At 37.5% G+C, this 14,521-nt stretch overlaps 1 protein-coding gene across 1 annotated transcript; it reads left to right on the plus strand.

The window, feature by feature from the left end:
* The first annotated feature begins 5,059 nt into the window (after positions 1–5,059).
* On the plus strand, positions 5,060–7,991 carry LOC108471545 (uncharacterized). Its single transcript, XM_017773146.1, has 5 exons — positions 5,060–5,251; positions 5,826–5,932; positions 6,124–6,736; positions 6,870–7,386; positions 7,510–7,991. The coding sequence occupies exons 1-5, from the start codon at positions 5,060–5,062 to the stop codon at positions 7,989–7,991; spliced, it is 1,911 nt and encodes a 636-aa protein (XP_017628635.1).
* Positions 7,992–14,521: the final 6,530 nt, after the last annotated feature.

The raw sequence follows: 14,521 nt of genomic DNA on the forward strand, positions 1-14,521 counted from the left end.
AAAGGAATGGGTTTTTTACAAGCACATATACAATAAAAATACAGCAATTTATCGAAGAAACAGAGGTGATTCGTTTTTATCCTCTCTTTTTTTTTTCTTTCTTTTTATTATGAATATATACATATAAAATACTAAAAAATAAATAAAAAGAGGATTACCTCTCGATTCGCTGTGAAAAGTGAGGCTCTTCGAATTTCGACCGCCGTGTGTGGTGGAGTTGACAGCGGCATGTGGGCGCGTGGGTGCGTGGGAGCCCGATGACGGAGGCTCGACGGAGCTCTGAGGGCCTGCTCTCTGCCCCCTTTCAGAGGTTTATTTAGTTTTTTTTTTAAAACAGGTTAAAAAATGAATTTTAGGGGCCAAAATTTGGCTTATATAGCCTCATGGAAACGACGTCGTTTTGCTTAAAACGATAAGCTTCAAAACGGCGTCGTTTCAAAGCTTAGGATACGCGCGTTGACCTGTGACCCAGATAGGATCCGCATGTTTTTGTTTAAAGGGCTAATTGCCCAATTGATCCTTCCGCATTTTTAATATTTATAATTTCATTTTATTTTTATTTTAATTTGGCCCTGACCTTTTATTTTTGTTTTAATTTAGTCCTAGTTGCTATTATAAGACTTATTTTGAGAACGAAGCCGTTTTGGGATTAGGGCTAATTGCTCAGTGAGTCCCTCAGATTTTAGCGCACGTTTCAATTAGGTCCAAATTTTTTTATTATTTTAAAATTAACCCTAGAACTTTATTTTTATTTAATTTTAATCCTTTTAAATATTTTTATATAATTTATTTATTAAATACTTTATATATTATTTATCTTTACTATCAATATTATTTATATATGTAAAAATTATTATATATTATATCTTTTATTATTCATTATATTATTTTATTTTACTATATCATTTTATTATTAATTATTTATTATGTATAATTTTAAAATTTGTAAATTATTATTGAAAATTACATTTTTATATATCATTATTTAGTGTTTAGTATGTAATATTCTAAAATTTAATATAAAATTTTGTTCCTATTTAATATATTAATATTTTTTATAAATATATATTAAGTTATTATATCATATAATATATATTTTATATTAACCATTTTTTTAAAAATTCTCCTTTATTATTTATATATTGTTTTAAATATTTTTTACCTCATTTATTTTTTTAATTGTATTTAGATTTTATCTTTTTTATATGTTCATAATTTGTTTGCTTATTTTTGTATCTTTTTATATTTATTTAGTATTGTTTTAATATGTTAATTTTATCTCATAAATTATTTATTATTTTATTTATTTTTTTATGTATTTGCATGAAAATTGATTGTTTATGTTGTTATTTTAAGTTATATTCGCATGAAATATTATTGTATATATTATGTAATTTATATTTTTATATTCATTATTCTCTATGTTGTATTTTGCATGAAATGATAATGTATGTATATTTATGTTATTTATGATTATATATGCATGAAATGTTAATGTATATTGTGTAATTTATGTCATTATTTATCATTTTCTATACTATATTTGCATGAAATGTTAAAGTATGTATCATGTAGTTTAATTTATTTAATATTGATCTTTTGTAATATGTTAAATACATCATTGCTTTTAAAAATTATGTTCATTTAATCCAAAAGAATTTTAAAAGTGAGGCGTTGTTTTTATATTTAGGAATTTGGGAAGTAGTGCCCTAACATGTCTTTGGTTGCGATCTCCGTTTGTCTAAATGTCTAAAGTATCCTTTTAAATAGATTTTGTAAATCACGAGATGATTTTAGAAAGTTTAAGAATATCGTGTCCAATCATACTGGATGTGATGTTTATACTCTTTTGGAGCAAAAGAATCTCGATTTTCAGCTCAAATTATTTCGATTTCAAAAAAAGGATCCTATTTTTAAATTCTTTCAAACTTTTGACACTAAGACAGAAAACTATTCAATTTGGTACCAATTTTGGGTGTTGCGAGGGTGCTAATCCTTCCTCGTGCGTAACCGACTCCCGAACCTGTTTTCTCACATTTTTTGTAGACCAAAATGTTTTATAAGGTGATCCAATCACACTTAAAAGTGTTGGTGGCGACTCCTGTTTTCAAAATCTCCCTTAAAAAATGGTTTCAACAGCTTGGCGACTCCACTGGGGAAGTCATAAGAGAGTCAAGCCAAGAAATTGATTATTTTTTGTCTTAATGTCAAAAGTTTGGAAAAATTTTAAAATATCGATCTTTTACATATGTTTGCTGCATATGTTTGTTATTTTGATTTCACACACATTGCATTTGCATGACTGCTGTGGTCGCGCCCTTAAGTGGGAGTGAGAAGCTACGCTTTCGTGAGGTTTTCACCTCCGCATCGGCTAGTAGATTGCTTCCGGGATACATCCATACCTATGTCTTCGTGAGATTTTCATCTCCGCATGGCCATAGGGAAATGTGTCCCCCTGAACCGAACTTGGTCCATATGAGCCTATAATGGGTGAGGACCGAGGAATCTGCTAGTTCAGGTACCCTTGCTTCAGAACTGAAACACATATAGTGAACTTTAAGCGCTTACCCTAGGAAGTATAGTGATAGCCTTTAGTAAGCTACCTTTATAAGTGCTTGTTTATTATACCTTTTATATATGATACTGACTTATTTTATTTTGCTATTATTGCATGTCACTCAATATTTAAAGGTATCGATTCACGATTTGATTTCTAGATTAAAAAGTTTTGTAATGAGGAACGAATATCTTGATAAAGTGGAGGACAACGCTTCTATCTGTGCGTAGTCAAAGAAAACCCAGTTAGAGAAAGGAGAAAGTGTCACCGAAGGGTATAAGTCAGAGTTGTGGGACTTCACTCATATTAGTTCGACACAAAATGAGTTTCAAGAGTTGAAGGACATTTGGGCCCAATGGGATGACGAGGCTAAGCAACTGTTCTATCAGAATTATGGAGATCTTCTCTATTTGCTAGACATCAAGGTGGATAAGCATCTGTTTCAAGCTATGGTACAGTTTTGGAACCCTGCTTATAGTTGTTTTACATTTGGAGAGGTAGATTTTGTACCTACTTTGGAGGAGTATACGACCTTGCTTCGCTGTCCAAAAATTCAAAGTAACAAAGCTTATGTTAGGGCTGCTAATCTCCCAACTTTCGTGAAGAAATTAATGATGATCACAGGGATGAGTGAACAGTGGGCCGCAGCTCGAATCCAACAAAAGGGTGATGGTAAATGCATTCCATAGGTAAGTTTGAGGGATCTGATATTGGCGCACCCAGATGTGAAGAAGAGGGTTGATGTCTTGGCCTTAAGTATTTATGGTTTGGTAATTTTCCCCAAAGCTATGGTGCACATAGATGAAGCAGTTACAGATTTGTTCGATAGACTTGGTAAACAGAACACACTTGTGCTTGCAATCCTAGCCGAGAAGTTTAGATCCTTGAGTGCATGTCGGAGAGCTGGTGAAGGTCGATTCATTGGATGCGCACAGTTGTTGTTAGTATGGTTTCACAGTCACTTTTGGAAGGTTGATAAGGTTCCTTGCCGAGTGTTCTTTGAGGATTATTCTCCCTTAAAGGAAGCAGCAGCTACGCCAAGGAGGGACGACATTATAGAGGAAAGGTGGATGGAAATACTTCAGAATCTCCGAGAGGAAGATGTTATGTGGAAAGCCCCTTGGATGGCTCCTAATGAAGTCCTTTATTATTGCGGAAGCTTTGATTGGGTACCTTTTCCTGGAATTTGGGGAGTTGTTGGTTATGCGCCATTACTCGTCCTAAGGCAATACAAAGCGGGGCAGTTTATACCAGCAACACAAGGGTTAGCTCAGAGTGATTTTTCATATAAAGGGGATCATTATAAGAAGAAGATGCGAGAAATTTTCGAGGCTTGGAAGAAGATTTGCTGTGTGAAGATTCTGACGGAAGGCTCGACTACAACTCTTGAGTACAAAGGGTGGTTTAGCAAAAGGATCAATGATAACATTCTTAGGCCGAGTTCGGGGGCTGATCGATCGATGGAAGAGAGTTTACGAGTGATTCTATTGGAGTTAGAAGTCATAAAACAAGAGTTCAAAAGGAAGAATTTGGAGCTTGGGAGAGATATAGAAAGGCTTGAAGAGGAGAAGATGTACCTAAACTTAGACATCGACGTTCAGAAAATTGAGGTCGAAAATGTGATGAAAGAAAAGAGGAAGATTGAGGAAGACCAAGATGGCTTGAAGATGCAATATAAGATGATACAGTTATCAATGAAGAGAGTTGGATTGGGGAAGTCTTCAGAGTAGTGGCAATAAGAGGTTCAAGAAGAAAAAGCCAAAGCCGAGTATTGGGAGAAGAAGTTTCAATAGATGCAGGCACAGAATTAGGTCCTAGAGAAGGAGAATCAAGGATTAAAAGCTAAGGTGACTGAGCTTGGACGATCTCTTCATCATCATCGAAGTCGTAACTCTGCGGTCGAATTAAAGGCAAGTCTGAACAAGATCGAGGAAATGAAGCACAATATCGGAGGGTTGGAAGCAGCACTGCAGAACTGTGAACTTCAGATTGAGCAGCTCGAGGAAAGAGAAGGACATTAGAAGGGATAGCTTCACCATTTTCAGGATCAAGTCAAAGATAGGGACTATCTCATGGGAGAAACCATAGTCCAGATTCGAGAGGTTGCTGATCATTTGCAAGACCTGGCAACTCAAGCTAATGTATTGAGTGCAAAGTATGAGTTAGTGTCAGATAGAGGTCGAGAGTTAGCTTTGTTATTGGATAGGGTTAAAACTCTGGGCCTGAAGGAAAAAGCATATTTGTAATTCGTTTTATGTAAAGATTTTTGTTTCTTAAATAACGTTTTCTAAAAGAAACTGAATCAGAATCGATTTCTTTTTGCATTCATGCATTTTCATCTCATTGCATCATATGCATTCCAATTTATAGAATGACCCTAATTAGTTAAAATTACAGAGAGAGAGAGAGAGAGAGAAAGAAAACCTGGAAGTAACACATCCTTACAATACACGCACTAAAACAAAAAATATGGATCAAAGACTTGAGCAGATCTAGAAAAAAATGCAAGAGCAATTGCAGGAACAATTGACAAAAACCCAACAAAAGATGAAGGATCAAATGTTGGAGGCCCAAAAGAATATGATGGCTGAAATGGCTCAGTTGCTGAAGGGGGCAACGGATAAAAGAAAGGCCTCTATGACTATCACTGAAGAGGATAATGAGGATCATCCTCCTGGTTTTACTCTACCTCATGTGTAAACTCAACCTGAGGCGTATCCCCGGAGGCCGTCCATCACAATAAGGCCTCAACATGGGCAAGTAGATACTGGAATACCCATGAACTTTCAAACTGGCTCGGGATTCAACCTGGGACTACCAATCCAGTCATCCCTGATTTAGATATAGCTGAGAGGGAAGAGATGAGACTCGAATCATTAAGGTAATTAGAGGAACGTTATAGATTATTAGAGGAGAAATTTAAGGCATTGGAAAACACTGATAATCGTCAGGGAATTGATGCCAAGGACTTGAGTTTGGTCCCAGATTTGGTGCTTCCTCATAAGTTTAAGATGCCGGAATTTAAGAAGTACAATGGACTACTTATCCTGAGGCCCATATCACCATGTTCTATAGGCGGATGACTAGCTATATAAACAATGATCAATTATTGATCCATTGTTTTCAGGATAGTTTGGTTGGGGCAGCTGCTAGGTGGTACAATCAATTGAGTCACGCAAGGATCGGTTTTTGGAGAGACTTAGCGTAAACCTTTATGCAGCAATATAATCATGTGACTGACATGACTCTTGATAAAATCACTTTGCAGAACATGGAAAAGAAGCCTAATGAGAGCTTTAGGCAATATGCATTGAGGTGGAGGGAGGTTGCCATACAAGTTCAACCACCGCTCTTGGAGAAAGAAACTACCATGATGTTCATTAACACCTTGAAGGCCCCATTCATTACTCATATGATTGGAAGTACCACCAAGAGCTTTGCTGATATAGTTATGGTAGGAGAAATGATTGAGAACGCCATAAGAGGTGGCAAGATAGAGGGGGAAACTGCTAAAAGATCAACCCCAAGAAGGAAAGATAATGAGGTAACAATACGATTACGATTAGTCAGCCCAGAGCAACTACAGTTGGGCAACAGGATTCCCAAAAGCAGGGATCTGGTTCGAGACAAAATTCTAAGAAGGTCTCATTTACGCGTCACCGGGAGCTTTATCAAAGTCTATTTAATGCGCATGCAATAGCTCATTTTCATTTGAAACCACTGCAACCCCCATATCCCAAATGGTACGGTGCAAATGCCAAATGTGAATACCATGCAGGGATATCGGGGCATTCAATCAAAAATTGCACTGGCTTTAAAAAAGCAGTGGAAAGACTGATCAAGATGGGGATCGTAAAATTTGACGACACCCCTAGTACAAAGAACCCGTTGTCAAACCATGATGATCAAGGGGTAAACGCAATTGGGGAAACTGGAATGAGAAGGATTAAAGAGGATGTGGCCAAGGTAAGAATGCCGATGAAAATAATTTGGGAAAAAATGGTGGAAAGAGAGATGATAATCTCTGGAGAAAGAAATAAAGGAGTGAGGGACTACTACGAGTTCCATGTAGAAGAGGGACACGAGATCCAGGAATGTGATGAGTTTAAGGCTTTGATACAAAGCCTTATAGATAATAAGGAGCTGGAATTTTATGAAGTTGGCTCAGATAAAGGACATGTATGCACATTGAAAGGAGAATCAAAGAATCAACCGGCCAAGGATCATTATTTCTATACCAAGGAATAATGAAGTTGAGATACAAACAGTGCCGAAAGTCATTATTCACAAACCTGTTTCCTTTCCTTATAAGGATAACAAGAGGGTACCTTGGAATTATGACTGTAATGTGACAATACCAGAGAGAGAAGATATAGCTAGTACTTCTAAGGAGGTTCAAGTTGAAGGATCCTACACACGTAGTGGGAAGTATTATGATGCAAAAGGCATCAGAGTTGAGACCACAAAAGTGAAAGCCTTTGACGTTGAAAAGGATAATAGGACTGAGATACTTGTTAATGAACCAGTGAAGGAAGAAGAAGCTAGAGAGTTTCTAAAATTCCTGAAATACAGTGAATACAGCGTGATTGAACAATTGCATAAACAACCAGCTCGTATATCAGTGTTGGCTTTGCTTTTGAGTTCAGAGGTACATCGTGAGGCATTAATGAAGGTGCTGAATGAGACTTACGTTACCAATAATATATCTGTCAACAAGTTGGATCGATTGGTTAGTAATATAAGCGCTGACAATTTCATTTATTTCAATGATGATGAAATTCCACCTGGCGACATGGGATCAGCTAAAGCTTTGCACATCACCACTCACTGTAAATGATATACATTGCCTAGTGTGCTTATTGATAATGGGTCAACCTTAAATGTCTTGCCATTTTCTACATTAAACAGATTACCCATAGACAGTTCTCTCACGAAAACATGCCATAATGTAGTGAGAGCATTCGATGGCACGGAGAGAAAGGTCATGAGAAGAATTGATATCCCTTTAATGATCGAGCCAAACACGTATGAGGTAGACTTTCTAGTAATGGACATCAAGCCTTCTTATAATTACTTGTTGGGGAAGCCTTGGATACATTCGGCAGGAGTGGCGCCCTCATCTTTGCACCAGAAATTAAAGCTAGTAACAGACGAACAGCTGATCACCATAAATGCAGAGGAAGACATCATAGCAGCAGTTACTAGTGGTGCACCCTATGTAGAGGTGAACGAGGAGGCCGTTGAGTGCTCTTTTCGTTCCTTAGAATTCGTTAATGCAACATTTATTTCAGAGGGTAATGAGGTGTCGGTGCCTAGGATGTCTAGAACCACAAGAATGGGTTTGCAGATGACAGTGAGGAAAGGAGCCTTGCCAGGAAAAGGATTGGGAAGATATCTCCAAGGAGGAATTCAAGTTCCAGAACTAAAAGAGTAGAGAGATCATTTTAGCTTAGGTTTTAGGCCAGATCACAGGCATAGAAGGTAGGAAATAGAGAAGCGTCAAGAAAGAAGAAGGGCGCGTTTAAGTGGAAGAGAAGTAGAGTGGAGATCAATAACTTTCCCTCATACATCCTAGACCTTTATATTAGGAGGGATAATTCACCCTAAGAGAGGGCTACTCGAAAAAGGAAGTCATCATATCAATGCTGTATATAATGAAGAGTCTGAACGAAGAAACCTTAAGGGCATTCGCCCTTATGAACCGGGAAGCTCTTTAAATAATTGGACTGCAGAAGAACTTCCTGTAGTTTTTAAAGATTTTTCAAAGTAATTTTCAGAACACTCTTGTTACTCTATAGCCTAGGAGTAATAAGATTTCATTTGTAAAATAGGCTCATGTTCGGATATTTGTATTTCAATAAAACACGACTTTTATTATCAATCCGAGTGAATATTCTTTTATACCGATCAATATTCTTTTGACCTTTTTTAATTTCTTTCAAATTTTTCATTTCATACATAACACATAAATAAATATTCTTAAAATTCATTCATTCTTTGTACATTCTTTCGTATCCCGCAGATCCCTAGATATCAATGACATGAGCACTGATACTACAAATCCTGAATTCTCTTTTGAGCAAGACATGTATTTAGAAGAACCTCAGGATCTTGAAGATAACAGGGATTGTGAGGTGTCTCTAGATCTGTTGAGAATGGTGAAACAAGAGGAAAAACAAATCCTACCCTATGAAAAAGATGCAATAGAGAATGTAGCCTTGGAGGAAGGAAAAGAGGTGAAAATTGGGACACACATTGCTAAGGAAACGAGACAAGGTCTTGTTGAGCTGCTACATGAATTCAAAGATATCTTTGCATGGTCATATAAGGATATGCTGGGGTTGAATACTGATATCGTGGTACATCATCTCCCTATAAGACAGGATTGCAAGCCAGTCCAACAAAAATTGCGAAGGATGAGGCCTGATATTGTACTGAAAATAAAAGATAAAGTCAAGAACAGTTTGATGCTGGAATCCTACAAGAGGTTAAGTACTCAGAATGGGTGGCTAACATTGTGCCTGTCCCTAAGAAGGATGGAAAGGTACGAATGTGTGTTGATTACAGATATTTGAATAAAGCTAGCCCAAAGGATAATTTTTCTTTACCGCACATCGACACTTTGGTGGACAATACAGCAGGATATTCTTTGTTCTCCTTTATGGATGGCTTCTCAAGGTATAATCAGATAAAGATGCATTTTGAAGACATGGATAAAACCACCTTCATAACATTGTGGGGCACCTTTTGTTACAAGGTAATGCCCTTTGGGCTGAAGAATGCAAGTGCAACATATCAAAGGGCTATGGTGACCTTATTCCACGATATGATGCACAAGGAGATTGAGGTGTATGTTGATGACATGATTGTCAAATCTCGAATAGAGACGGAGCATATTGAAGTCTTAAGAAAGTTGTTTCTGAGATTGAAGAAGTTTCAGTTGAAGCTTAATCCGGCAAAGTGCATATTCAGAGCTGGGTCGGGGAAGTTATTGGGCTTTGTGGTCAGCGAAAAGGGAATAGAAGTTGACTTAGACAAGGTCAGAGCCATACAAGAATTGCCTCCACCACTTACTCAGAAGGAAGTTCGGGGTTTTCTTGAAAGGCTGAATTATATTGCTAGGTTTATTTCACAATTAACTGAGAAATGTGATCTTATATTTTGCCTCCTTAGAAAATACAGCCAATGTACTTTGGATGAGGAATGCAAGAATGCTTTTAATAAAGTCAAGCAATACTTGTTAAACGCTCTATATTATCCTCGCTCAGTCCAGATAGACCATTAATTCTGTACTTATCAGTATTTAGTAATTCTATGGGATGTGTGCTTGGTCAACATGACGAGTCAGGAAGGAAAGAAAAGGCGATATATTACTTCAGTAAGAAATTCACAAAGTGTGAGATGAGATATTCGCTAATTGAGAAGTTGTGTTGTACTTTAATCTGGACAACTCGAAGGTTGAGGCAATATATGCTATATCATATGACTTGGCTAATTTCGAAGCTTGATCCATTAAAGTACATGATGGAGTCAACAGCTCTAAATGGAAGAATGGCAAGGTGGCAAGTACTGCTTTCAGAGTTTGATATAGTCTATGTAAGTCAAAAGGCTATAAAAGGAAGCGCAATAGCAGAATTTCTGGCTAGCAGAGCTCTGGAAGATTATGAGCCATTGAGCTTTGATTTCCCTAATGAGGAGTTGATGTATGTGGCAACTACTGAAGAACATCCATGGAAGCTAAACTTTGACGGCGCATCCAACGCGATAGGAAATGGAATTGGTGCAGTCTTAGTATCCCCAAATGGTGATCATTATCCATTTACATGTAAATTGGATTTTGACTATAGGAATAATATGGCCGAGTATAAAGCATGCATCATGGGGATTCGAGCGGCCAAAGAGCAAAAAATTAGAACCCTGGAAGTATATGGAGACTCTGCGTTGGTAATTTACCAGCTTAGGGGTGAATGGGAGACAGGGGACCTTAAATTGATTAATTATCGAAGGGTAGTTTTGGAGTTACTTGAAGAGTTTGATAACATCACCTTCAATTATCTCCCACGGGACGAAAATCAGATGGCAGATGCTTTAGCAACACTAGTTTCCATGATTAAAGCAAATAAAAAAGAGGATGTAAGACCAATTCAGATGAGTATTTCTAAGGTCCCAGCTCATTGTTGTAACATCGAAGAAGAGGAAAAGGAGGACCATCCTTGGTATCAAGATATATTACGGTATGTGAGAAATCGTGAATATCCTGAGCAGGCAACTGAGAATGACAAAAGAACCTTGAGGAGGTTAGCATGTGAATATGTACTAGATGGGGATATCCTTTATAAAAGAAGGAAAGATCAGGTGCTTTTGAGATGTGTTGACGCTGTGGAAGCCAGACAAATCTTGGAAGAAGTACATGAAGGTGTTTGTGGGACACATGCTAATGGTTTTACAATGGCAAGGCAAATTATGAGGTTTGGATACTATTGGTCTACTATGAAAGGAGATTGTATCAGCTATGCCAAGAAATGTCATAAATGCCAGATATATGGGGACAAGATTCATGTACCACCTTCACCTTTGCATGTTATGACTTCTCCATGGCCCTTTTCCATGTGAGGCATGGATGTTATTGGGCCAATATCACCAAAAGCTTCGAATGGGCATCGTTGCATTTTCGTGGTCATTGACTACTTCACGAAATGGGTAGAGGTAGCTTCATATGCTAGTGTTACCAAGTCAGCAGTAAGTTGATTCTTGAAAAAGGAGATTATTTATCGGTATGGAATGCCTGAGAGGATTATATTGGACAATGCATTGAACTTGAATAACAGCATGATTGCAGAAGTTTGCAGCTAATTCAAGATCAAACATCATAATACATCTCCATATTGCCCAAAAATGAATGGAGCAGTGGAAGTTGCCAATAAAAATATCAAGAAGATAGTAAGGAAAATAACTGAGACCTACAGAGATTGGCATGAGAAATTACCATTTGCACTCTTTGCCTATCAAACGTCCGTCAGAACCTTTACTAGGGCAACTCATTTCTCGTTGGTTTATGGGATAGAGGCAGTGTTACCCATTGAAGTGGAAATACCTTCTCTTTGAATTTTGTCAGAGATAAAGCTAGATGAAGCAGAATGGATTCAATCGCGGTATGACCAATTGAACTTGATTGAAGAAAAGAGGCTAAGGGCTATTCGTCATGGCCAGATGTATCAGAAGCGAATGATGCGACATGACAAGAAAGTTCATCCAAGAGAATTTCACGAAGGGGATCTTGTATTGAAAAAAATTCTTCCCATACAGAAGGAATTTAGAGGAAAATGGATGCCAAATTGAGAAGGGCCGTATGTTGTGAATAAGGCTTTCTCTGGTGGTGCACTGATTTTTACAAAAATGGATGGGAAGAGTTTACCTAATCCAGTGAATTCAGACTCAGTTAAGAAGTACTTTGTCTAAAGAGAAGGGAATCCAAGGTGAAAACCCGCAAAGGGCACTTTGAGACTTCTAAAAAAATAAAAATAATAAAAAAAATGGAGAGGCCAAGGTGAAAACCCACAAAGGGCGCCTTGAGACCAAAAGGGGTTTTGAGTTGAAAACCAGAAAAGGGCAGCTCAAAATTTGAAAAGCATGCAGTGACTTTGCTATACTGGATTCAACAAGAAGTGGAGTGTTACATACTGGGGCATCAACAAAGTACTTTGGATTTTCTAAACACATGTTAAATTCAAAACAATCTTCATGAAGTTTGTATATAGAAGCCCAAGCTGTGATATGTAGGGCATCCGATTTTTGTCCTGTTTACTATCTTTGGATTCTTTTTCTTCTCAAAGATATGTTTTCAGATCAATTTCCTTTTGTATTTTTGATAATTTTTCTAACTATTCTCAAGATCAAATTATTTGTCTTCCATTATTCATAAAGTGTGTTGGATTGAAATAATGATTGATGAACTAAATATTTTTACAAACGAAGTTTTGCATAATACTCTGGAAATCTCTAGAGAATATGAGAAACTAAAATAGAACAATTGTTTGAAGAATTCCCATGAGTGAGGGTTGGAAGTGCTCGGAAAAATTTCTTCTTCAGGATGAGTGGACAATTCAAACGATTCAATCCTAGGGAAGGATTATCTCCAGCAAGTCGTAACATTCGAAGAATGGTATAATAGGACCAATTTGATTTAAAACATATGAGCAAAGTATGATTGATACTTTGAGTAGAATAAAAATGAAACTTTGATGGATGAATGAGTAAAGATGTCCGAAATATGAGTCATTCTCATAACATTTTGCATCATAATATGTCTAATTAGGAGCATTTGACTCATTTCGATCATGACATCCTAATCATTCGGCATAAGCACATATGCATTCTACAGGTTATGTCCTTTAGGGGACAATGTAGATCACTGATAGCAGATTTGACATCTCTGTATTGACGGGGAACAAATCGAATATGACAGATTTGGCGTCTCTGTATTAGACAGAGAGCAGATCGAGGATAGCAGATCTGACATTCGTGTGTTTACATCGAAGCAGATCGAAGATGACAGATTTGGCGTCTCTGTATTAGACGGGGAGCAGATCGAGGATAGCAGATCTGACATTCGTGTATTTACATCAAAGCAGATCGAAGATGACAGATTTGGCATCTCTGTATTAGACAGAGAGCAGATCGAGGATAGCAGATCTGACATTCGTGTATTTACATTGAAGCAGATCGAAGATGACAGATTTGGCGTCTCTCTATTAGACAGGGATTAGTTTGAGGATAGAAGATTTGACATTCGTGTATTTACATTGAAGCAGATCGAAGATGACAGATTTGGTGTCTCTGTATTAGATGGGGAGTAGATCGAGAATAGCAGATCTGACATTCGTGTATTTACATCGAAGCAGATCGAAGATGACAGATTTGGCATCCCTGTATTAGATGGGGAGCAGATCGAAGATAGCAGATCTGACATTCGTATGTTTACATCGAAGCAGATCGACGATGGCAGATTTGGTGTCTCTGTAATAGATAGGGAACAGATCAAAAATAGCAGATCTGACATTCGTGTGTTTACATCGAAGCAGATCGAAGATGACAGATTTGGTGTCTTTGTATTAGACGAGGAGCAGATCGAGGATAGCAGATCTGACATTTGTGTGTTTACATCGAAGTAGATCGAAGATGACAAATTTAGCGTCTCTGTATTAGGCGGGGAGCAGATCAAAGATTTCAACATGGCGTCCTTGAGTTTGTAGAGAGCAGGTTGAAGATAGCAGATTTGACATTCCTGAGTTACAATGAAGCAGTTCGAAGCTATTAGAATATCTTTGAAGAAGATGAGGATCAAGATTTCGAGACTTGGCCAGGCCGGGCAAAATTAGGTCCTTTTTTATAGTCTTTGCTCTATTCCCGTTACACGGTAATGAGCAAAGAGGGGCAGCTATAGGAACCCTTTTTTGCCCGGGCCCGTGAAATAAAATAATTTAAATTTATAAACTAAATAAATAAAATGTCCCTGTTAAATGTCCAAATTACAATAAACAGGCTTAAAGGCCTGATAACCCAAAATTTGGTTACAGCCCAATTAGTCTAAAACCCAAATACCCGGTTATACCCAACCCAACAAATAAACACGGCCCAAAGGGCCCAAACCATTAACAGAAGACAGAAGGCCTAAGGTTTCTAAAACCCTAGGCACCGCAAGCACCCCGACACCAGGCCTTATCTCGCGCCGCAATCGGCGCGCCAATCCCACCACCGGTAGATTCACGTCATCAGTACACGATCATCGCTGATTCTCTCGTCGTCACCTGTAAAAGGAAAGAAACAACAAAGACAAATACCAATATAGCAAGAAATAAATATTGTAAAATTTTATGTTGATTTTCAGTGGCTATAAATGCCCGAATCGAAACAATGTAAAAGGAATGGGTTTTTTACAAGCACATATACAATGAAAATACAGCA

The sequence above is a fragment of the Gossypium arboreum genome, chromosome 11 (assembly GCF_025698485.1).
Source record: "Gossypium arboreum isolate Shixiya-1 chromosome 11, ASM2569848v2, whole genome shotgun sequence".
Lineage (NCBI taxonomy): Eukaryota > Viridiplantae > Streptophyta > Magnoliopsida > Malvales > Malvaceae > Gossypium > Gossypium arboreum.